Here is a 23,378-nt window from a genome sequence, read left to right as displayed (position 1 = left end):
CTTGAGTTATGTAACAGCTCTCCTGTTTACATAAGGGCGTGTTTTCCTTGAGTTATGTAACAGCTCTCCTGTTTACATAAGGGCGTGTTTTCCTTGAGTTATGTAACAGCTCTCCTGTTTACATAACCTCTCAACCGCTAAGCATCCTGGGAGATGTAGTCCGTTTTCGCTGGTTACCGTTTTCCTCCCCTCGCATGACAGGAATTCTTGACACGAAGACTAGCTACGCTGGACAGTTCTGAAAGTCTTGAAATTGCCTCAAAGGGGTGGTAATATGGCCCAATTGCTGAACAGAGAGGAATTAAAACTGATTATCCTCTTTGACTCGATACAAAAGGGGTTGAACAGAACCGAAGATTGGACAACTCTAATCTAAATGCCAGGTTGTTCTACCCCTCAAAGACTTTCCAAAAGCAGGCCTAGTTCTACTGACACCGCCTCAAACTGGCTGCATCTGTTACTGTAATTATTGTTTTCTTTGTAATAACACTGTAAATATGTATATAATATGAGCACACATTTATACAGTTAAATTGTCCTGTAAGTATTGAATAATTTAGCTTCACGGCACTCACAAACGGCTTTTTTCACTCGGCGCTATCACTTTAGTCTCCTCTTCACCTTTCAAAGATGTCAGCTTGACAACCAGCCCAACCCAAAATGGCCCCCACACAAGCTCCAACTCTGGCGGCTTAGTCCCTTTTCCATTTCCATTCTCGAGCTCCACGAGTCCCGCACAAATACAGCCGGCGCAGTTCCACTCTGTGTTACAGCCATCATGCTGTAATCCACGGAAGACCGGCCACCGCCACAACGAGACTCTCATGAGGTAAACTAGCGACAACTTAGGTCTCGCACTCGCTCGTTTTCCCTCGCATTTATAACATTACACCCTATGTTTTCTTCCTCCCTAACAGCACCTTAACCAAATATCAGCCATTCTTGCTGCTTGGCTTAAGCTACAGCCACTGTGGGCTATACTAAAGAATACCGGTCACTTCACCCAAGGAACCTCCTTTGTGGTAAATCACCGTCCTTGCTTGGCGCTCGCATGACCCTTATTCCAGACGTATTTTAAACTAATGCCCCTTTCCGTTTTTTAGCTTTTCATTGCGCAACAGCCCCTGCGGGCTGCCTTGATTCCCACTGTGTCCCAACTGACGCCGCGGACCTCTATCACGAAGTTTCTCCACCAGAGACTCCTGTCCAAGGTAATGGGGCTCCAACGCTGAGGTTGTCAACCAATTGCCTTGTCCTTTCAAGTTCCCCAGCCGCTCACTCCTTCTTTCCCTCCCTAGGCGCGTCCATACCACCACGTAACTGGGCATACCACGAGTCATTACTCAAGACCCCCCGGTCTCTTAAAGTGAGTTCATATTCTCCCCATTGTCTTCCACTTTGTCACTATGCCCACACCTCCTTCGTGACCGCCACCTGTGCGCCGCCACTCCACGGTCGACCCACCGCGCCACCCGGATTCCTGGTTATTGTCCCAAGCATCCGCCCATTTGGGTTTACATCGTGCTCGTCGCGGCATGTCGGTTTAAACCACCACCACTTTAAATATGTACTTGATATGCCTGAGTTTGAGTCCGTTTCTTATTGAATCAAATTTCCATGTTATTGAGACACTGATTCATAGCACTTGCATGAATGAAAGAAGCCTTCTCTTCAGGTCCTTAGACTCTCACCACAGCCACTTTTGACACTTACGCAAATCCTTTGCATGACCCTGCTCAAGTATTGACTCACTTAAACCACGCAACTGGTATAGGATCCGCTCTACTTGCAATTGACTTTGACATGTTTTCGCCATCCTAATTGTTGGTCTTTATTGTTTTTTTCCCCACTTTCTTCCTCTTGTCATGATTGTACTCCACAGGCATTAGAACAGGCAACTGCTTATTGTTTAGTCCTGAAGATGATCCCACTGTATTATGAGCTAGGGATCAAAACGTCGACTTTCTAAACAGTACCGCAATGTACCCATTGTGTAAACTTCATTGTGGTCACTGTGGTTTTGAGCTTTTCGAAAATTGTATTATACTCTAAGCCACCATTTGCTCCAAAGTTTCTGCCTGATATAATATTTTTTTATGTATTTCTTTACCTTCCCTCTTTTAAAACTCGACACAGGATTGTGCCCTTTCCTCATTCTTCTTCCTTGTTTTCAATTTGTTTATTTCTTGTGACATTTATTCTAAATAAATGCTCCTTTGTCCGGCTGGACATTGGAAAACTATCCATAGTTCTCATTGCAGCCTATGTCGAAATACTATTTTTATCTACCTTAAGCTAAGGACCTTTGTTCTTTGTAAACAATAAAGCAAGTCATGCGACCATTGTGCTAATGTAGGTACCGGGCCTTTCAACCAACACATTGCCACTCGCCGCTTTGCCACCAGCAGACCCATATAATTCCAGTACACTTAATTCCATTTAATTACTATCTACATAATTCCACAGCACACCATGCCACATATTTCCAGTATACAAATCCACGCCACAAAATTCTACACTACACAATACCGCAACTAACACAATACAACCCACATACCACTACACACCACATACATACACTCCATAACACATAGGAATAAAACATTGCCATTTACAATGCCAAATAGCTCTAACTCAAACAAATGCGAGACCTATGCTTGTTCACTTCACTGTGGCAGCCATTTATGTCCTAACTCTAGAGTTTACTGGAAAGAAGTTGGCTAGAGCATATATGTAAATATATATATATATATATATATTTTATTCTTTTTACTGATAATACAACAAGGCGTATGGCAGTAATTACATCAGAGCTCTCAAAGCGTCCTGTAGTGTATTTAATACATAAGCTCATCAATCTGCAGTTAGCCCACATTTCTTCACCTATCCCCAGCAGCACCCTCTTCAAATACATTATATCTTAAATTAGTAGAACCACTTGATCTCACCAAGGGGGCCATACATGGACTTCTCTGTTAAACGTACAATTTTCCCCAGACATGTTCCCACTTTTTGGGACAACCCCCTGCTTTCATATACTATTTCTCCGCCACCATGCACCAATCCATATCTTTCTTGGAGAGTTGGTGCAGTGGACTCTCCCCACAAACAAGCAATATTATGTTTAGCTATTGTCATCCCCAATGACACCCAGGTCCTCTCTTTGTTGGTTAGGTCAGTAGCTTCCCAAACATTTAACAGACACCACTTAGGCAATGGCTCCATCTCCACTCCTCACACCTCACTCAAACTGCGTGTTAATGCCTCCCAGAAGCTTCTTATCACTGGGCAGTCCCATATTATGAAATAAAATGTACCCTCCCCGCCACACTGTATCCAACAACCAGAGTCCAGACCTCTGCCCATCTTAGTTAGGGGGTTACAGGAGAAATAGGATCTGTGCAATATCCTGAGTTGCAGCAACCTAAATCTCGCAGATACAGCCACCTCTTTGAGGGGCGCCAGTGCCTCCGGCCAATCTTCATCTAATAGCTCACCTATGTCCGCCCACTGCTGTTCTCGGAGACCAAGGAGAGGGTCGGGGAAGTTGTTAATTAGCGATTGGTAGGTCAGGGAGATCGCTCTTCGGTCCGTGTGGTCAGTCATGAGTCTGTCCTCCAGACGGGAAGCCTTCAGGGGCTCCTCTCCTCTTGGGATGGCCGCCAGGTGAGAATGCTTAATCTGCAGATATTTAAATGTTTTGGTAACTGCCAGATCATAGTCTTGCTGCAGTGTAGTGAAGGGAATCACTCCTTCCCTGGAACACAGCTCACCCACCCTGGAAATCCCTAGGAGGTCCCACCTGTCAAAGTCTGGATATCTGCACAGCGTGCTGAGCTTTTCTGTGTCCCATTGTGGCGTAGCCTGTGTGAGGTTATTTTGCCACCCCATCTTTCTATGTACCACGTTCCAGAGCTGGACTGTGTGTTCCCTGGACCCGTAAGATGGAGGTGTCTAGGGTCGGTGTACAGCGCCCCTACATATCCTCCGGCCCGTGGGGCGCATCTACCCATCCAGAATGCGGTTTCATCTGGCGGCCGGTGCACCAATTGATTAATAACTGCCAGTTATGCTGCCCAATAATATTTCCATACGTCGGGCAGCGTTATCTGAACGTCATACCAACACTGTTCCAATTTCCCCGTGGCTATCCACAGGGATTTACAGTCCCACAGTAGTGTTCTCTGTTCACCTTCTATTGCCCCAAAATACTACTCTGGGACAAGGAACAGTGCATTTTGTAACACGTATAGCAACCGGGGGAGCGCCATCATTTTAAACAGGGCTGCTCGCCCCAATAAGGAGAGCTGCAATGAAATTCAGAGAAGAATATTTCCCTTCAATCGCGCCAGTGGGGGATGGAGATTACGAGTGCAAAAAAGATCTGGGTTTGGTTCTGTAATATACCAAGGTAGTGGAAACCTTCCATCACCACTTTCGCCTCACATTCTGGGGGCAGGGCCGTAGTCGGGACGCCCAACATGTAAATTATTGATTTGGACCAGTTTATGGTACACCCGGAGTATTTACTGAAATTCGTGAATATATTCAGTATTTTACTTATTGAGGAATGAGGTGCTATCACATAAAGGAGAATGTCGTCCGCATGTAAGGATATTCTATCCTCCCAGTTCTCGGTCCAACACAGTCCCCATATCAACAGGTCTCCCCGAACCCATGTTTCTAGGGGCTTGGCTAGTGCATAGTTAAGTTTCCACAAGTGAAGATTCCTTTCCCAAAATAGTTGAGGTTCTGGATGCAAAGCAACATGCTAGGTCATCTGCTAGGAGGCAAGGGTCAAGACAAAAGGAACCAGTGTCATGTACATTATTAAAGGAAAAGCAAAGTTCCAGTGTTTACAGGGGAGCAACTTCATTCTGATTGATGGATCATTTGAGGTAGTCACAGATGGGAAAGAAGATTGGGTGCCACAGAGGAATTTTGTTTTGTTGTCAGAAGGTATTTCATAGAAGGGTATATCAGCTTAAGAATGGGCTTGATTTGGGAGGTACTGGTGTCGCATGCAAATAGGTTAATGAGGAGAAAGTAGTTGATGATAATTTTGTCACTGCTGCAGAGGTGGACAGGGGAATGGCCTAGAGGAGATCACTAGAGTTGTTGGTGAGAAGCAGACTGAAGGAGAGGAATCTGGGGAGTGAAACGAAGCAAGGAGTCTTAAGGAGGGATGGAGTTGTAAGCAGGCTTTGAAGGACATGGTCATTAGCTAAGTTTACATGGCCTTGGGTTTGGAAACGTAGAGAGTTGTCAACAAGTAGGGCTAGGAGAAGAGGTGCATTTTGGATTCTAGAATTTGAGGGTGAATTTGTTCTCCAGATGGACAGGTTGCTTCAGCGATGAATGCTATATGATGGTGTTTCTTTACTTTTTTGATGGTGGCTTTGTATATTTGAAAGTGGTGCTAGAAGCGGGGGCTATGTTTCTTCCAAAATGTTTCAAGGGCTTTATTTTCAGCTTTTACAGTCTTCGGCCCTTTAGAGAAGCAGCCAGTCTTGCGCCTGTTTCCTTCTTGAGTAGAGGAACAGAATGCAGAGGACAGATGTTAATCATAGGATGAACTGCTGTGCGGACATGCCTAGTTTGTTTGGGATGTAATGGGAAAGTAATAGTTGAAGGCAACAACGGTGTTGCAAGGGTTTTGATAATCAACTTTACTGGTGTTGTCAATAAGGTAGGTTGCTTGAAGTGGAAGTTTATGTTATTGTGGTAATTTCATTTGTAGAAAACCTGGCACAATTAATGGGGCCAGGGACAAGTTGATCGAGGCTCACTGCTTCGAAGCCTAACAAAAATGACCTTGGATAAGATGGACCAGGTTGGTAAAAATTCCAGTCGGCTAAAAACGTGTGCATTTGCGCACATTTTTCCCCTGGGAGTCAAAAAAGGCTCCTATCAAGGCTGAATTGTGAGAGGATTTTGTAGACCAGTGCAACTGTTGGAGAAGGGGGCACCTGACCAAAATGGGAATTCCGGGAACCTAGTGGTGACTAAGGAGCTCTTTAAGCAGATTGGCAGTCCTCTGCTGTTTTATTTGGGCTTCAAATATTTTGTAAGGCTCTTTTAACCAAAGGGATGCCCTCTGGAATGTTGTGGCAGTATTATTTCAAAACTATGTCACAGTAATGAGGCTGAGGCTCTGGACAGGGTCCACAATTAGGCCTCGATTGTTCAGGCAGTTCTTATATCTTTTGTTGATAAGGATGCAGGACAGAGAGTCAATGTTGAGGGGTATTATGGGGTAGAAAGGCTGGTAAGGATAATAAGAGATATTACCATGGATCTCCACAAGGCTGATGAGGTATACGTCAATATTCTGGAGATAGAGGGGGGAAAGAAGAAAGACCTCTGGAGGGATAAAGAGCGACATGTTGAGGGGGGTAGGTAAAAAAATGGAATGGAAAGCAGGAGGACTGAAAGCTGAGGGGAAAGAGAGGAAGAGAAGGTTTTAGGTAGGACAGTGGAGGAGTCATCGGAGAAGGAGAAAGACAGGATGGAGTTTGATCCAGTGATTCACAGTGCTCGAAGACACCCTGCTGCAGGATAGGGTGTAGTGGGGTGAATGAGACAGCTTCTTAAAGCATAGTGTAAAAGGCTGAGGAATCATCCAGGAGAGACAGATTTATTGGGGCTATGGATTTATTTATTTATTCAGTGTTTTCTATAGCGCGAACAAGACCCAGAGTTTGAGTGTCCGAGCGCTTTACAATTCAACCAGCTTCAATATCAGCAGATATCCAATTCTTTCACGTCCAGAACATGTCTACGTATTCCACTAACAATGGCATATACTTATCCATACACAAAACAAATATAATGAAGAATAATAGAAATCATTAGATTACATTCAAGAATGTTGTGACGTAATTAAATTTAAAATAAGATCACTCCTGAGTTCTTCTATATCTAAACTGGTTATAGTATTGCTAGGCTAATCAAATATATCTGTGGATTGGTCAAGGTACCTGTCCATAGATGGCTTCAATGTTGGTGGATGAAGGGACTAATTGTATCCACCCTTGCTGAGGCTAGCAATTTAGAGCTCAAACAGTGATAGTATCTTGATTCGAGAGGTGATCAGTTTCTTTGTTCAGCGACTAGCAGGGCAGTAATCCTTTTCACAGTAGTTTACTTGAACAGCTGAGTTTAAGGATCGTCGGGTTGACAGCACATTACCATAAAGTCTTAGTAGACCCGTTGTTCTTTATGGAATAAATTTACCAATCAGAAAGGACTTAGTCTCCTTTTTGAATCGTGGAGCATAGGTGATTCTTCAGATATTCGGTGGGAGCGAATTCCAAATCCTTGGTGCAGCTCCAGTTGTCGCTCTATTGTAAGTTCTTTTCTTATGGAAGAATATTGGTTTCAGTAGAAAATCTCCGAATCCCCTCGAGGATCTAATGCTTCTAGACAGCATAATTTTATGGGCCAGGTAATGTGGCGTTTTGTGTTGTATTGCCTTGTGTGTAATACATGCAATTCTTAGCTCTATTCTTGCCTCGTATGGCAGCCAGTTGAGCGCTTTCAGATGTGGAGTGATGTGGTCGTATTTTTTTGTTCCCATTATAAGTCTAGTTGCTGCATTGAGATAAGCTTTTAGGGGAGCTGTTGTGATCTTAGGAAGTCCTGATAGAGTTGCGCATCCATATTCAGTTCGTGATATGACCAGCGCCTGGACTGCCATTTTCAGATCACCGGGATCGATGAATGGCTTCAGTTTTCTGAGGTAACTCAGAGGAAAACGAGCGTTTTTTGCCATTGTGTTGATGTGGGCTTGCATGTTTAATTCTTTTTCCAGCGTGATACCAAGGGATTTAGTTGAATCAACTATAGTCAGGGTATCGTTTAGTGCCGTGATATTCTTGGTCCATTCTTTAATCTTGGCTGAACTTTTAGGAGGGGAGATCAGAAGGAATTCGGAGATGAGCTTAAGATGATTATCAGCTAGCCATTCAACGGTTCTCTTCCGTGCTTGGTTCATAGTGTTGATCTCTTCCGGTGATAATATCTTCATATATAGCTGTGTCGTCTGCATACATGTGAAAGGAAATGTTAGCCTTATGCAATACTTCAGTTAATGGTTTGAAGTACAGATTAAATAGTGAAGGGGACAGAGTTGATCTTTGTGGAACCCCTATTTTAATCGAAGATGGTGAGGATAGCTTGTTGTCCACCAGGAATCTTTGCGATTTGTTCTCAAGGAAGGAACAGAACCATTTCAGGACTGTTCCCGATAAGCCCATCCTATTTTCCAGGCGTTCTAATAATTTGGGATGGTTTACTGTGTCAAATGCAGACGATAGGTCAAGAAGGATCAGTAGACAGGTTTCATTACGGTTGAGGGCCAGCAGAACGTTATCTATGTGTAGGATTGCTGTTTCCGTACTGTGACTCGGTCTGAGTCCTGATTGGCAGTCATTTAGTAGTTCAAATTCATTGATGTGTTGACTTAATTGATTGTGAGCAAATTTTCTAGTACTTTGGCTAGTAGGGGAATGGTTGTTACCGGACAAAAGTTGTTTGGGTCTGATGTGTTCTCCGTAGGTTTCTTTAGGAGAGGGATAACCTGGCCATTTTTTAGGCAGTCTTTAATTGATCCTTGGGCAAGCGATTCATTAATTATCTTAGTCCAGTAGGGGATGACCATTTGATTGCAGGAGAGCCAGCATTTTTCCGGTAGAGGGTCATTGTAATGATGATTTGGTTTCAGAGATAGTAATATTTTGGCAATGTCATGCTGATCATATAGTTTGAAAGTTGACCAATGGGCATTATTTTTGGGCATTACTTGTGTCGGTAGGGCAGGGTTCCTCCCTTGTTTACTGCTTAGGTTTGAGGTTTCTAATTTATTTCCTGATGGTGGTGAGAGGTGGTGTTTTTGTAACGGGACAGCTGGCATGTGCTGCGGTAAGTTGGATGGTTCATCTTCCGGTTGTTTGTTTATATCTTTCGTTCCTTCAGAAGTTATTTTTTTGATCTGAAGGGCAGGTCCTGTATTAATATCGGTCGTGTGATTTGTCGTCCCAGGGTACTGATTGTTGGGTGCTGTGTCCGAGAGATCAGTGATTTGTAAATTTGTGGAGGTATTAGCCTCCGATGTGTGCAAATTGGGCGGCTTGTTAGATTTTACTTGGATTGCTTCTATGGGATTATTGATGATTGTTTTGCGTGTGTCTACTCTTGGAATGTTTGCTATACTGTGTGTCTTTGTATTTTGTCTAGTACTAGAGGATCTTTGAGTGTCGACTCTCCTGATCTGATCTGCTGTCTCTCTTTTCAATTACCCTCAGAGGAGTATGGATGGAGGTGTCTAAGCTGTCGCATTGTTGGTGAGCTGAGATAGGGATGTTATGGACCTGATCTTTTAGTGTAGTAAAGTATTCATCAAATAGCTCAAGATCTTTGTTGGCTGCTTGGAGGAGTACTGTCCCATTTTTGTGGTAGGTTATATTTAGTGTGGCCTTTAGATTTTTTGAAGGTTTTATAATCAGCTTCGTTCCGTAAGGGATGTTTCTTGATTCTATGATGTTTAGCAATTTCAATATCGCAGTGCGCCATTTAGCTAGAGATCTAGTGTAGAAAATTAAATCGCTCATAATGACTACAATTTTTTTAGTTAAAGGAGGGGTCTGAGATAAGTGTTTCAGGGTTTTTCCTGAGAAGGTTCTATTTAAAGGTTTTGGAGGCATTTTTAAATAGATTGGAGGGGTAAGCTATCGCACTGGCGTTATTACTTGCAGGAATCAGATTTGCTCCTTTCATGTTGTAGATAGTGCATATAACTCATCTTGAGGAGTTTCCTCTGTTTTATTGTTCGCATTTATGTTTTAGTGCAAAAGGTGCTCGCTTAATTACTGCTGAGTGCCCTGCAGAGAGTGATATTATCTATTCCCTAGAACACACTCTTTACGTTTACCCATTTTCAAGGTCTATTATTCTTTATAGAAAATTCTGTCTTGCAGTGAGTGATACTATCTATGCCTTTGAATATAAGCTTTACGTAACCAATTATCATGGCCTATTATTTCTTTTAAATATCCTGTCCTTGTTTTTTTTTTTTTTTTTTTTATAGTTCCTCATCTCACCCCTGACGAATGCAACTTTTCTCCTGTGGCACAATCTTATCCTGGGTGACCCGGGCCGGAGTTCTTGCTATCGCCTGGGGCCAACCTGGCCTGCCTTTTTATACCAAGGCATGGTGTTAATCATTGGACCATGTATTACTACAACCTCATTGCAGTTCGCCATTCAAAAAAAGGTTCCCAAATAGTGCTATTCCTTCTGTGGATTAAAAGTGTTTCTAAGCGTGCAATTCTCAGTGTGGCTCTCAACCAGTTGTCATATGACGGGGGGTTAGGATCCTTCCACATCTTACAAACTTCTCTACGCGCGATCAAAATGAAACAAAAAAATAATGCAACGTGTGATTCTCCAAATTCAGCAATAAGTTCTACTTCCAGCCCAAACATAACTCTAGCTATATTCAAACAGAGTTTTGATTTGAAAATACTCTCTATAGCCCGTTCCACTCTACTCCAAAAGGGGCCTATTATCAAGCATTCATAAAATATATGGATATCATCCGCTTCTATCAGCCCACATCTTGGACAGGAAGGGGGTGGATTTATAAACCTCGCAAGTTTTTTTGGTGTGTAATATAATCTATTTAGAGTAAAAAAATGATTCTTTTTTAGAGATACAGTTCTCACATGTTTATATAGTATTTTTAAAGAATAGTCATATATAATAGCTGAGTCTACCTCAAGTTTCGTTGAGTTCCATACCCTATTTGGTGCAGGAGAGTGCATTTCCTCTATTTCCAGCATCTTCCTATACCAGAACCCAACTTCTCTCTTCCTGGGCCCTGGAAATAAAAGTGCACTCTCAATTTCCCAGTTTCCTCCGATGTTCTCTTCTTCGGCCTTAAACCAAGAGCAAAGTTGGATGTATTTAAACTTAGAGAGGGAGTCCCCAATCCTGGACCTCAGTACCTCCCACGGGAGAACTCCATCCGAAGTTATCAGATCTGACCAGATATTTATTCCTGCTCTCCTAATAGGGAGGGACAAACTGTCCCTTAAACATAGAGGTTGGCCTGGGGATTCCCAAATTGGGGCGAACTCAGAGTAATACTTAATCCCCCATCTCTCTTTAGCTTTGATCCAAACTCTAAGGGCAGATTTTAATACCTTTAAACGTACTTTTTTGTAAAATTTGACCGCTCCAAATTTGTACAAAAACCCAAACTCTCCACCCTCTAGATCTACCATTAAGTTCAAGATTCTCCCCCAATTAGAATCATCAGGGCATGACAGTAAGCACCTGAAATTTTTTAGCTGGAAGGATAAAACATACCAATTTATGTCTGGGAGTGCGAGCCCGCCTTTTAATAGTCTTCTTTTTAACTTTTTCCATGATAACCTGGATTTTTTTCTCGCCCATATAAAGCTACCAATCTTCCCCTGAATGTTTGCTAGTGTTTTATCAGAAAATGAAAGGGGGATTGAATTAAACAAATAGGTCAACTTAGGCAAAATAACCATTTTGACCAAATTAACTCTACCATAAATTGTGAGGGGAAGGTTCTGCCATCTAGAAAAAAGCTGATCAATATCCTTACTTACTTTCTTAATATTGAGTTGAACTAAATTATTGATATCTGGAGTAATGATAATTCCTAGATATCTAAACTGGCTACTACAAGGACCTACCCAATTATCAATCCCCCAACACATGATTTCTGTTTTTGAATTATTTATTTGATAGCCCGAGTAGTGGCCAAAATCCACCATTATCGCCTCTACCCTAGGGAGTACTTCAGCCGGATTTTTTGTATAGATCAATAGATCGTCGGCATATAAGGCGAGCTTACAGCTGTAGTCCTTATAATTGAAGGGTGTAACTGTCTCATCAATCCTGAGTGCTTGTGCCAACGGCTCAATATAAATATCAAAAAGGAGAGGGGAAATAGGGCACCCATGCCTAGTGCCCCTCCCTATCTTGAAGCTAGATGTTAATCGGCCGTTCAGAAGGATTTCCGCCGAGGCTCCTTCATAGCACCCTCTCATAGTTTGAACAAAAGTCTCACCAAAACCCATTACCCCAAGTGTATTCCACAGAAATCCCCAGTTGACACGATCAAAGGCCTTTGCCGCATCATATGCAGCCACTGCCAGGGGCTCCGACCGTGTCACTGCTAAATCTATGCTACCAATCAACTGTAGGTTCAGCTCATGGATATATCTACCAGGCACAAACCCTTTCTGATCAACATTGATTAGTTGTGGGACTAACTTAGCCAATCTCCCTGCCAAAACACTAGTAAAGATTTTATAGTCAGCATTTAGCAGGGAGATTGGTCTGTATGAATCTGCACTAAGGGGGTCTTTTCCTGGCTTTAAAATGAGCACAATAATAGACCTCCTCCATGATGCTGGTATCCTACCCTTTCTGCAATATATATAGTTAAATAATTCGCACAGTCTGGGGGCCAGATTCTCCTCAAACATTTTATATACTTCGCCCGGGAGGGCGTCAGGCCCCGCTGCTTTATTATTTTTCAATTTTTTAATATGCTCCCTTACCTCTTCCTCAGTGAAAGGACTATTAAGAATGGTTCTACCATCATCAGTCAAGGTAGGGAGGGCCTTACTCGTCAACCATCCCATGGAGTTCTCCCGTGTTGTTTCTTCCTCATACAGTTTAGAGAACATAGAAAGCAAATGATCTTCCATATCCTTCTGTTTACAGGATATGTTCCCCTGGTCGTCGAGCCTTAACCTATCTATATTATTCCGGACCCTATCCATTCTGATCTTCCTTGCCAAAACTGCACCAGCTCTCTCGCCGTATTCATAGTTATCCATAGCATGAGCATCCCATTGCGCCTTAATTTTTTGATCTATTAGACCTCTATAATCTAATCTAAGGAGTTCCAGCTCTTCAGATACTTGAGTTAAATTTGATTGTTGTTTTCCCAATAGAACATTCTCTAGCAAGATTATTTTATTCTCTATAGTTTTAAACTTCCTAGCCTCCTCCTTATTTTCAGAGCATATTAGGCTATGGAGATAACCCCTAATATTTGCTTTCCAAGCGTCCCATACGTAATCAGGAAAAGTTGAACCATCATTATCAGTGAAGTAATTGTCTATAGATGATCTAATGGAGGTGACTATATTTTGATTGGATAGTGCAGACCTTTTTAGCGTCCATCTAGGGCGTGCCATTTTTGAATTCCCATTTACGGCTATCGAAAACATAATAGCGGAGGACATGACGGCCGGAAGCTAACGGCCGTGACGGAGCTCCTCCCCCCGTGTATGGCTCAACGCTGAATGCAGAACGCCGAGACAACACGCTGCCTGTTCCCTCTTCGTATACTCTACCTGGTGAGGTTTCGTGAGTAATTTGACTGCGGACCAGAAATTGCTATGGAGAAGAGTAACTGGTGAGAGGATGGTTTACTTGGCATGTTAATACAAATGCCGAATGTTCGTTGCTGAACGCTGCATCTTTCCCCGGTAAGGTTACAGATATCAGATAATCTGCTAGACCCGGTAAGAGGGGTCAACTCAGCGGCGGTTTCTGAGTAATTGAGTGACTCTGAGGGATGTGAGGCTTCTTATAAACTGGAGCTCGGGACTGTGTCAGTGCCCCCTCTTTTTGTTCTATTTTTTTTTTTTTTTTCCAGCATTAGCCTAGTGAGGCGTAATTAGTGGAACGGATGGTCTTTGCCAGGGCAGTTCCACCGATATGGTGTAAGGAATTAGGTGCTGCTAGATTCTGGCGGCAAACTTTTGGGAGATTATCTTTAAGGTCTGGAGGGATATGCACCGGATGTGAAGGACACGAAGGATATCAGGTGTTCAAAGCTCCTGGTAAGGCTACCGATTTGAATAATACTTTATGCAACAGTAATTGTATGAGCTCAACAATCAACTTCATCCAGGGCGAGCAGGCAACATATATATATCATAGCCATTTGGATCAGGTTCTCTGTATGGAGGAGGGGGAACACGGCGAACAAGATACCGCTACTGCTTCTATTGGTTCACGATCAAGGAGCTGCTGGGTCAACCGTAGTTGTAATTTTGGCGCCCTTCCCTTTCAGGCTGGGCCAACTCGATATACATTGCGAAATCGGGGTGCGAGCACTACCACTGTCACGGCGACAGCAACGACAATCTCTCCGCCAGTGATATTGCCGAAGGTGAGAGCTAGGAAAGGCAAGATTAATCTTGGTGAAGAGACCACCCCTCCAGGAAAGGGGAAGATCAAGAAGGTGAGAGCCGGTGTGTCTGGAAGGATATCTGGCCTCCCTAAGGTCACACCATCGCTGAAATCATATTACAAAGTGCTATCTATCAGCGGTGTAGATCGAGGGAAAGAGATGGCGACTGCTGGTACTGCAAATAATATCAGCGCTGTAACCTCCATAGGCGCGGTGGGCACTGTTAGCAAATCTGGTAGAAATAATATTGTCATCAGTGCAAAAAATACTACAAGCGCTACAACAACGATCAGCGGTGCGACTAAGGAGAATCCAATTACTGCTTGTTCATCCTCTTTGCCTCTTGTTCAAGGTATTCCTGATTCAACAGACCTTATAAATCCGCTACCCCATCCCACATCCTCCCCTATACAGGATATAGTCCATCCAACAATAGTGCTGTCTAACAGCTTTTCAGCATTGGCCATTCAAGATGAGGATCAGCATGATGAGGCTGAGCAGGACTGTCGTGTAAGTGGGGAGGATATCGTAGGTAAAGGGGAGTTAAGTACGGCTATTGTAATGTCTAAAGAGGGCGCGTCTGCACCGTCTCATATAGACAATACCTCTATAACCTCAGATGTGTTGCACGCCCCTGGTACATTGGCGGATTTACTCTTAGGGTTAAAAGAGGATATTGCTAAGCGATTCTCTATTTCGGAGGCAAATCAAAATGCGATTCAGGCTACATGTGAGACGCTCACTCGGAAGGTGGAGGAGGTTGCGTCAAGGACGGATGCATTAGAATTGGAGTTGCCAAGAATCAGGGAGACATTAGGAACCACAACAGCGGCCTATGATAAACTCTCTCAGCAGAATCGGGAGATGCGAGATGATATCGAGAGATTAGAAAATTACACGAGAAGGAATAACTTAAAAATTATGAATGTACCTGAGGATATTGAAGGTAGCGATATCAAGACATTTATAATAACCGTTCTCAAAACAACGGTGCTAAATGAACCTTCGGAAGCAGATTTGGATCTATCAGCAGACATTCAGCGGGTCCATCGTGATCCTTACAGGAGGAGACCGGGCAAAGATCATCCAAGAAAGATATTGGTTAACTTTTTAACATATGCCGTCAAAGAAAAGATTCTAACACTGGCTCTTAAAGCAGGCCACTTAAAATCATCTTCTTTCGCTAGTCCATTCTCATTTACGATACGCTCAGATGTATCATCTATAACAGCTGTTAGACAATGGGAATTGGGCAAGCGACTGGCAATATTCATCTCATTGGGGGCCCGCGCTCAGCTGAAATTTCCTGCTTCACTCCGTGTGATGTGGAGTAACCACATGCATATTATACACCAGGTGGAGGATGCAGATATCCTGATTGATAGCATAAGGGCTGGCAGCGAGGGAAGAAAGTAGTGGAAATTTAGAGCATCGGAAGTATCGGAAGTAGTCGGGAAGTATGCTAAGGCTGTTATCAACATATGGATGGAAAATATATATTAGCATATCTTACTACATAATTAATAGTATTTAGTTTCTTTCTTTCTTTTTCGGTATTTCTTCATCACCATGCACGAGTGGGGGGGGGGGGCCCGTCTAAGGGCTTATGCCCAGGAAGATTGGGAGGGTCCTCCAGGGAAGAAGGTGGAGCATGGGAGGTTTGGGGGGGTGTAGGTTGATGGGGGGGGTGGGGTGGGGGAGGGTTGGGAGAGGGTAAAAAAAAAAAAAAAAAAGTTCGAATCCTCATCATATTTACCATGTTCTCCTATGGCGGAATTATCTAACAGTTATAGGGGGGTATGGATACTGGGTAAGGGGCCTAGTTTATGACTAGTTATAAGGTTTTATTTATCTCCTGGAACGTCAACGGGTTACGCTGCCCGCGAAGAAGAAGGCTAGTGTTGAAGTATATAGAGCAATCTCAAGCTAAAATATTTCTTCTTCAAGAAACCCATCTAAGTTTTAGTGAGGGCAATGAGTTATTTCGCAAACTTGGATGGGTTGAGGCGTTTTGTTGCTCTGGGCAGTCAGTTGCAAGTAAGGGGGTAGCAATTTTGATAAAGTTCAGTGTAGGTGGTATTATTAGATCGACAACAACAGATCATACGGGAAGATGGATTGTGGCTGAGGTAGATCTTAATGGGGAAAAGCATATTATTGTCTCATATTATGGGCCAAACACAGATGATCCTACCCACCTACTCAAAGTGCAACATAATTTGGTTGAGGTTAGTTCACCTATTATCATGGGGGGGGATTTTAATATCCTTCTGGATCCAAGACAGGATCGCTCTAATCACTCTCAGCATGTCACTGCAATTCGGTCCAGGCGTGTTATGGTCAACATGATGAATGAGATTGGGCTAATCGATGTGTGGAAGGCTAAAGGGGGGGCAGCTCCTGGATACACTTATTTTAGCAAAAAACATGGCCATGCATCGAGACTGGACTTTATCCTAGTAGATAGGCAGTGTCTAGAGATTCTGGAAGATGTGAGAGTTTTACCTATTATTATATCCTGTCCTTGGTTTTAGTATTTTTGTGATCCAGTATTCATTTATTTATTAGATCACATTTCTCTTATACTGGTGATGATTGTCATTCCTTAATTACTTAATGTGTATATCAATTGTTTTATTTATTCTGGGAATGCATGTTATCAAATTATTTAATTAATTAATTATATGCAGGTTGTCAAATTATTTAATTACTTATACAATTATTTATTCAGGGAATGCTGGTTAATTGTAAATATTTAATTACTTATTAATATAATTATTTATTCTTGTAATGCTGGTAAATTGTAATTATTTAATTAATTATTTATATAATTAATTATTCTGGTAATGTTGGTCTTACCTAACTTATTTAATTAATTATTCTATAGTTATTTACATTGGTTTCAGTATCATGGTGGTGCCAGTCCTATTTTTACTTCTGTAGGTTATTTATCCCTGCTCCCTAATTCACCAGTATTGATATCTTTCATAGATACACATGCTTGAATTTTCCTAGTTCCCAAGGTGGAAGTCCCATGGGTATTATAATAAGTGCATAGTTAAGTATTGCACAGCGCAGCTTAAACAAGGGACATTGTTAACCAATTCACATCATTTTAATAAAAACCAAACTTTAGCCTATCAGGCAACAGCTCCTGAGGGACTCTGCCCCTGAATGGCCACGATACCTCAGATTTCTAACCACACATTGTGTATGAAGTGAGTATTCCAGAGCTCTGCTTAGTTAATATGCTTTTTAGCTGATTGAAAGAAAAAGGGATACAAAAACAAAGGCTAGATGCACCAAGGAAAATTCCAGACTTGTGACAAGAATTGGAAAACACGCAGAATGAGCTTAAATTAAAAGGTAAGATTTTGCCATAATATTCAATGTATAGTTTCATAGACAGACAGATCATATTAAGTAGGTTTTAAATGCTCAGGAAAGAAAAAGCCTGAAAAGCCACCTTTTTAGGTCTCGCGACCGGCCTCCAACCAGCCGCCATGTTCCCCTGAAAACCTACAAAACCTCCAGCCCACAAATGCATGGAAAGCATTAGAGCCACAATTCAGATTATATTCTGAAGACACCCCCCCCCCCCACAAGGAATGACTGTACTTCCAACATTCACATCATATACCCAAGGACTGTAAGATCTGCAGAATCTTCCAAGCAAGCGCTCTTAAAGACAGAGAGGCACTGGCGTAGCTAGGGGGGGGCGAGGGGGGCGGTCCGCCCCAGGCGGCACAATTTTGGGGGTGGCCGCGCGGCACTGGTCGCCTGTTGCGGCCGTGGCGGCCTTTATAATTTATTTGGGTACACTGTGTCCCCAAATAAATTATAACGGATGCCGCGGCCGCAACCGGTCACCAGTGCCGCGCGCGCGGGCGCGACCCAGTTTGAAAGTGTGCGCTAGGCGCACTTAGCACTGACCAGCCTCCAGGGCCGTCAATCACTCTTGTAGCGCGAGCGCTACCAATGACGGCCCTGGGCAACATAAAAAAAACCCATGAATTTATTTTGGCCAGCCCTGCCCTCGCGATGAGAACGACGTAGCAGTGATGCGTCACGCGCTTCACGCTACGCGCTCTCGCGCTCATTCTGGCCTGGGGGCAGTCTGCTGATATCTGGGTGATTTGATGCCGCTGGAGACAGGTCTGGCGGCTAAAGAAGTTCGAACCAACCTCGCCCCTGCCTCCCATAGAGACCCTGGAAGTGGAACGAGTCACGAGTGAGGTAAGAGAAGAGTTTTCCAACAGGGCTTTAAGTGTGATGAAAAAACTAGGGGGGGGGGGGTGTCTCTCAAAGGGGGGTGGCCGATTTAATTAAGGACGTGGCTTTAAAACACTTACCCTTAAAATATCCGTTTAGCATAGTGTGCCGCCTGACTTGTATTTTGCTGTTTCTGTCATTGCATTCAGCTATGTGATACAAGAAGTAACACCATACCTACGACCATATTGCCAGCACTCCCTTCTTTGATAACCGTTGCTGGCATATTTTTCCCCATGCATAGAGCGAAAGAAAAAACCCAGACTGGTAGTTTGCAAACTACTGGGGGTCTCTCTTGCCATCTCAATAGAGGACGCACTCTTACTACGTCATCACAAGGCCTTTCCCCCTCTACCTTTGCTTCTGCCTCCCTTAGGTGGGTGCTGCTTCTCTCTGCATAGTTTGCTGTTATCAGGACTTCCACAAAGCATGTGAACAGTGTGATCACCAATACAAAAGTCTTCACTGGCTATTCGCACAACAGCTGTTTTCTAAGTTTTGGTCGTAAACCTGGAGGACAACTAGATTTTTAAATATATATATATATATATATATATATATATATATTTATATTTATTTTCTTTTATTCCCAGTGATGCTTTGGATAAAGTAGCCCCAAGAGAAATCTTGTCATAGCTTCAGAACGAGCCATTTTGTGTTTTCAGACAGATATCGAGTTGTGAGAAATCTGGCATGGGAGGTGGGGTACAGGCAGCCACAGTCTCTTGTACCCAGAGGGAGCTTGTGCTGTGGATGCCTACATGTTGCCGCCTTTCAGATATTTACATGCTCCCCAGAGATCTGAAGCAGAGCACACTTCTTTCACTTATTCCAGAAATAGGGATGCTCTAGTTTGTATCATTGCTGCTTTCGGATCATCGCTGCAATTACTGCCCAAGTGATGAATAATGTAAATAAAACTGATTCATTTTTATTTTTTTGATACCTACGACCAGGCCCGGTTCTAGAGGGTGGGCCAGGCCCACCCAAGGATTGCCCTGGCCCACCCTAGGCCATTGTGAACTGGAAAATGAGCGTTTTTCATGATAATCCGATGATCCGAATGTCTCACAGTGTCTTGAAGCCCCATTGTGCCCTGCTGCTCTCTTTTTGAATTGCAAGCGCAGCAACATTGTGGTATTATCACCAGGGCTTTAAGTGGAAGCTTTTTCAATATTATATGTAACAAGCCATAGTTGCAGCTTAGTTATCTTATGCAACTAATAACCATTGACAAAGCCAATAGTCCTGACTTGTTGTAGGCTAGAATAGTAGTATAGAAGGTTCAAAGCACATCATGTAATATGCAGATGACAGATTTTGTTTTATGTAGCTAGGTAAGGTTACTGCTTTGAACACCGATCCTTTTGTTACTTGCAGTTCATACATAGTAAACCTTTTAATATAGCACAGTGAGCTATTTAGGATATGTGACTGCTACAACTTTTAACCCTCACTGACTCATGCAACACATCTTGTACACTGATTTACACGCTTGCATGATTTTTTTTCAATCTGTATGTTATGTAAATCGCTCTGACACTGCATAGGGATGTGTAGCATTATAAATGAAAGTAAAATAGTGCTATTTAAATTGTGTGTAAATATTGGGACCGACCAACACATCTGAGATACTTACAGTTCATGCACTTACATAAAGGGGCCTAACAAAGTCAAAACCATGCCTCTCTTAAGTACCTGTGAAGAGATAACCAGCTGTGTGCTTTTGTTTCCCTCCGTTGTATTTACATTTAAATGTGAAGTTCCAGGCCACTCGATCAAAAGGAGGCCTAAAGGCCCCTTAACTTGCCCTTTATCGTTGTTCCAGCTGGAGATAAATATGAAAAAAAAACCTTGCTGCCTGCACGTTGCTGCTGGGAATGAAAAGCAGACAATGTGCAGGTGCTGCTGAACGTGTCTAGGAGTCTGAAAATGACACCTGGACAAGTTCAGCATATTTCTGTGGGGCCAACTTCTTGGCAGGGTGGACAGCGTTCACCCTGTGAAAATAATGGGTGGACGCTGTGCACCCCGGAATCGTGCCCTGGTTTGTGTCTTTCAGTGGCTGCATGGTTGTTTCAGTCCGAGTCCTGGCGATTCACAAATAGAAACTTACCTACACTTTTACTTGCTCATCTACTAATGTAACAGACAGGCTAAAACCCTGAGTAGGAACCAAATGGCTATCTATACATCATCCTGAGCAGTAGTTAATGCAAAATTAATTCACACAACCTTTTGGATTTTGGAGTGTATTTTTATCCAAGGCGAGGGGTTAGTCGACCAGTGGCTCTGACAATTTCTTTTGGTCATAGAAGTCAAGGTGTTTGAAAGAATGACAAGCTGGGACGTGTGCAAGCCTTGCAGTTCTTTACTTGACACATTATTATTATTTTACTGTTCTTGTAGACTTTTAACACTGTTGGTTACCATGAAAGTAATGTGAAAACAAAATCGCAGAAAAATGTAATGTTTCTGGTTTCTTCTGAATATTCAAGGAGTGCCGCAGCGCTGGAGCAGTTTGTCCCGGGCCTTGGATAGAGTTGAACATGCTCCCATGGCTCCTACAGCTGTGTTTGAGGATTGTGATGATAATGCGTCGCCCCTCCCTGTTTTTTAGCTTTGGGCCCCCGGGCAGGCTGTGCACCATGTGTGTTCTGAGGCTGCTATGAAGGAGAGATGCACTATTAAAAGCTGTTTTTGGGTCCCAGGAGCACATGTTTTTTCATTCCCAGGAGTTGGTTGCTAGTGCTTTGAAGTAATGACAGGGCGCGACACCTGGTTGTTGCCTTTGGGCCACCAGAGTGGGCTTTGTATCTGGTCTGTGTTGGCAAGGTGGAGCTGACTGACCCCTTTGTGCTGCGTTTAGTTCTAAGGGCACACAGTGAGTCATTCTCTGTGAATAATTAATTTGCTGTTTTTGAAAGACAAAGAATCACAGGCTTTGACACTGTTACGTTGGTTTTGGGTCCCCAGACCACATCACGTTTGTGCAGGTCCCCACTGCTTTAATGGAGGGACCATGATGTATGGTCATTTAATGTAAATGTGATGTATTTGTATAGCGCGCAGCTACCCGGAGGCATCCTGGCGCTTGTACTCATACCGCTGTGGAACCCTTCCTGGTTTTTCCTATGAGATGTCCACTCCTGGGCACCCCAAGGTGAAAGCCAGGCATCATTTGCGCTGTGGGGGCCGTTGTGGAGATTAAGCAAGCTATTGCCCAGAGTTGCAGAGTGGGACCCATGATTAGAATAGGCACCGAGGCGAGAATTAACAGGTCCGGGGAATTTGAGCCCGAGCCCCGCCGAGGCGGGAATTGAACCCTGGTCCAGGCCAGACCTCTGCATCAGGGTCTGCCGCTCTAATCATTGAGCCACACTTCTCCACTGTCAGCTGTAGATGATGGATCCCTGAACAGTGTCATGTATGTGCATGTTTGCATTGTGCTGAGGGGATTACCAGGTAATTGTTTACGCAGCTCTCTGAAGGATGGCACATGCGGTTTTTCTGAGTCCCCAGATGGATCATGCAGTCTGTGTATTCTCTTTTGTAATGCCAGTCACTGGTCTATTCAACTGTGTAGCCTTGGACCGCGTCATGTATGTGCATGTGATTTGCTTGATCGAGGTAACTATTAGCGGCAATACTATGTGTCTCTCGGACCTCTTTCAAGTGCTCGCCCTCCTTTTTCCCCAGCACCAGCCCCCCCCCCCCCCCCCTCTCCAGGGGCGGCAATCTGAGGGATAGCCCCGGGCGCCACAAGCTCTAGCTACGCCTCTGCAGAGAGGCCAGGCTCATGCTTTGGCTACAGAAGAAGAAATGACAAAGGAGCAACCATCATCAGGAGGGGAAGGTGAAGGAACATCTTCACCTCACAAGAAGCCTCACAAAAGAGAACACCCCAGACAAAGATTTCAGTGGATAAACGTCTTGCCAAGAGAGAGAAATTAGAATGTAAAAAATCCTGAGCTACACCAGCATGGTCAGAAGGATCCAGATCATAGCCTTCCACACCATTATTGAAAACATCTTCAGAGGCCCAAAAAAGACAAAGATCTTGTTGATGAAGCAGATGTTCATAAAGAAACGGAGACAATAACTACAGTACAGCCATCCACGATGTAGATGGAACAGTCGGCTGCCGCTTAGACGTCCAAGAAACTGTAGACTACAACAAAATCAGTGAAGACAGCTGAAACATCATGACCTTCAACAACAGAGCCACCAATGAAAATATCAGTCAACAGCACCACTGACGAACCCATCAACTAAATCGTCAATGAACGAAAAAGCAGTGATGCTGATTACTGAGAAAAATGGTTGGGATTACTATTCATCCCATACCCCACCTCCCCCAGTAAGATCTTTTCTTTGCTGACCATTACCTTGCTAGATGTGGAAGTGTCAGAGAAAGATGGCCCTTTCGGACCTGTACACAGTCCCAATAAGCTACACGTAAAGTGACAGGACTTGGATGAAGAGAACAACACATTTGGAGGGGGATTGTTCCTTCCAAGAGAGACATGGAAAGCCCAGATCCATAAAGGCTTTTGCAGATCAACACAAATATGACAATTACGACCATGAACAATATCAAGAGCAGATGATGCAATTACCCACAACTCTTAACAGATCTACAGCAGATGTTGGCAGACTATTATAAGAGATTTCGGGAGTCATGAACTCAGCAAATGCCTTTCCAGACAATGCCTGCTCCAAAAAGCTGTGTTTTTCATCATACTCCTAGAATGGTTCATATCTTATCAAGTCTCAGCTTACATACTGGGAACCTACTACCACCAAAACAGCATATTCATATTACCAAATATGATGACTATACTGATGACGAAGAACC

At 43.3% G+C, this 23,378-nt stretch overlaps 1 protein-coding gene across 1 annotated transcript in view; it reads right to left on the bottom strand.

Annotated features, from left to right (window-relative positions):
* LOC146784184 (uncharacterized) overlaps positions 1–23,378 on the bottom strand; it is a 739,190-nt gene that overhangs the window by 490,843 nt on the left and 224,969 nt on the right. The window contains exon 8 of the mRNA XM_085632912.1: positions 6,292–6,435. Within this exon, the coding sequence (XP_085489038.1) occupies positions 6,292–6,435 (144 nt within the window). The remainder of the gene's footprint in view (positions 1–6,291; positions 6,436–23,378) is intronic.

Source organism: Triturus cristatus, chromosome 11 (assembly GCF_964204655.1).
Source record: "Triturus cristatus chromosome 11, aTriCri1.1, whole genome shotgun sequence".
Lineage (NCBI taxonomy): Eukaryota > Metazoa > Chordata > Amphibia > Caudata > Salamandridae > Triturus > Triturus cristatus.
The sequence above is the reverse complement of the archived record's forward strand: the minus strand, read 5'-3'. Positions and strand labels throughout refer to the sequence as shown.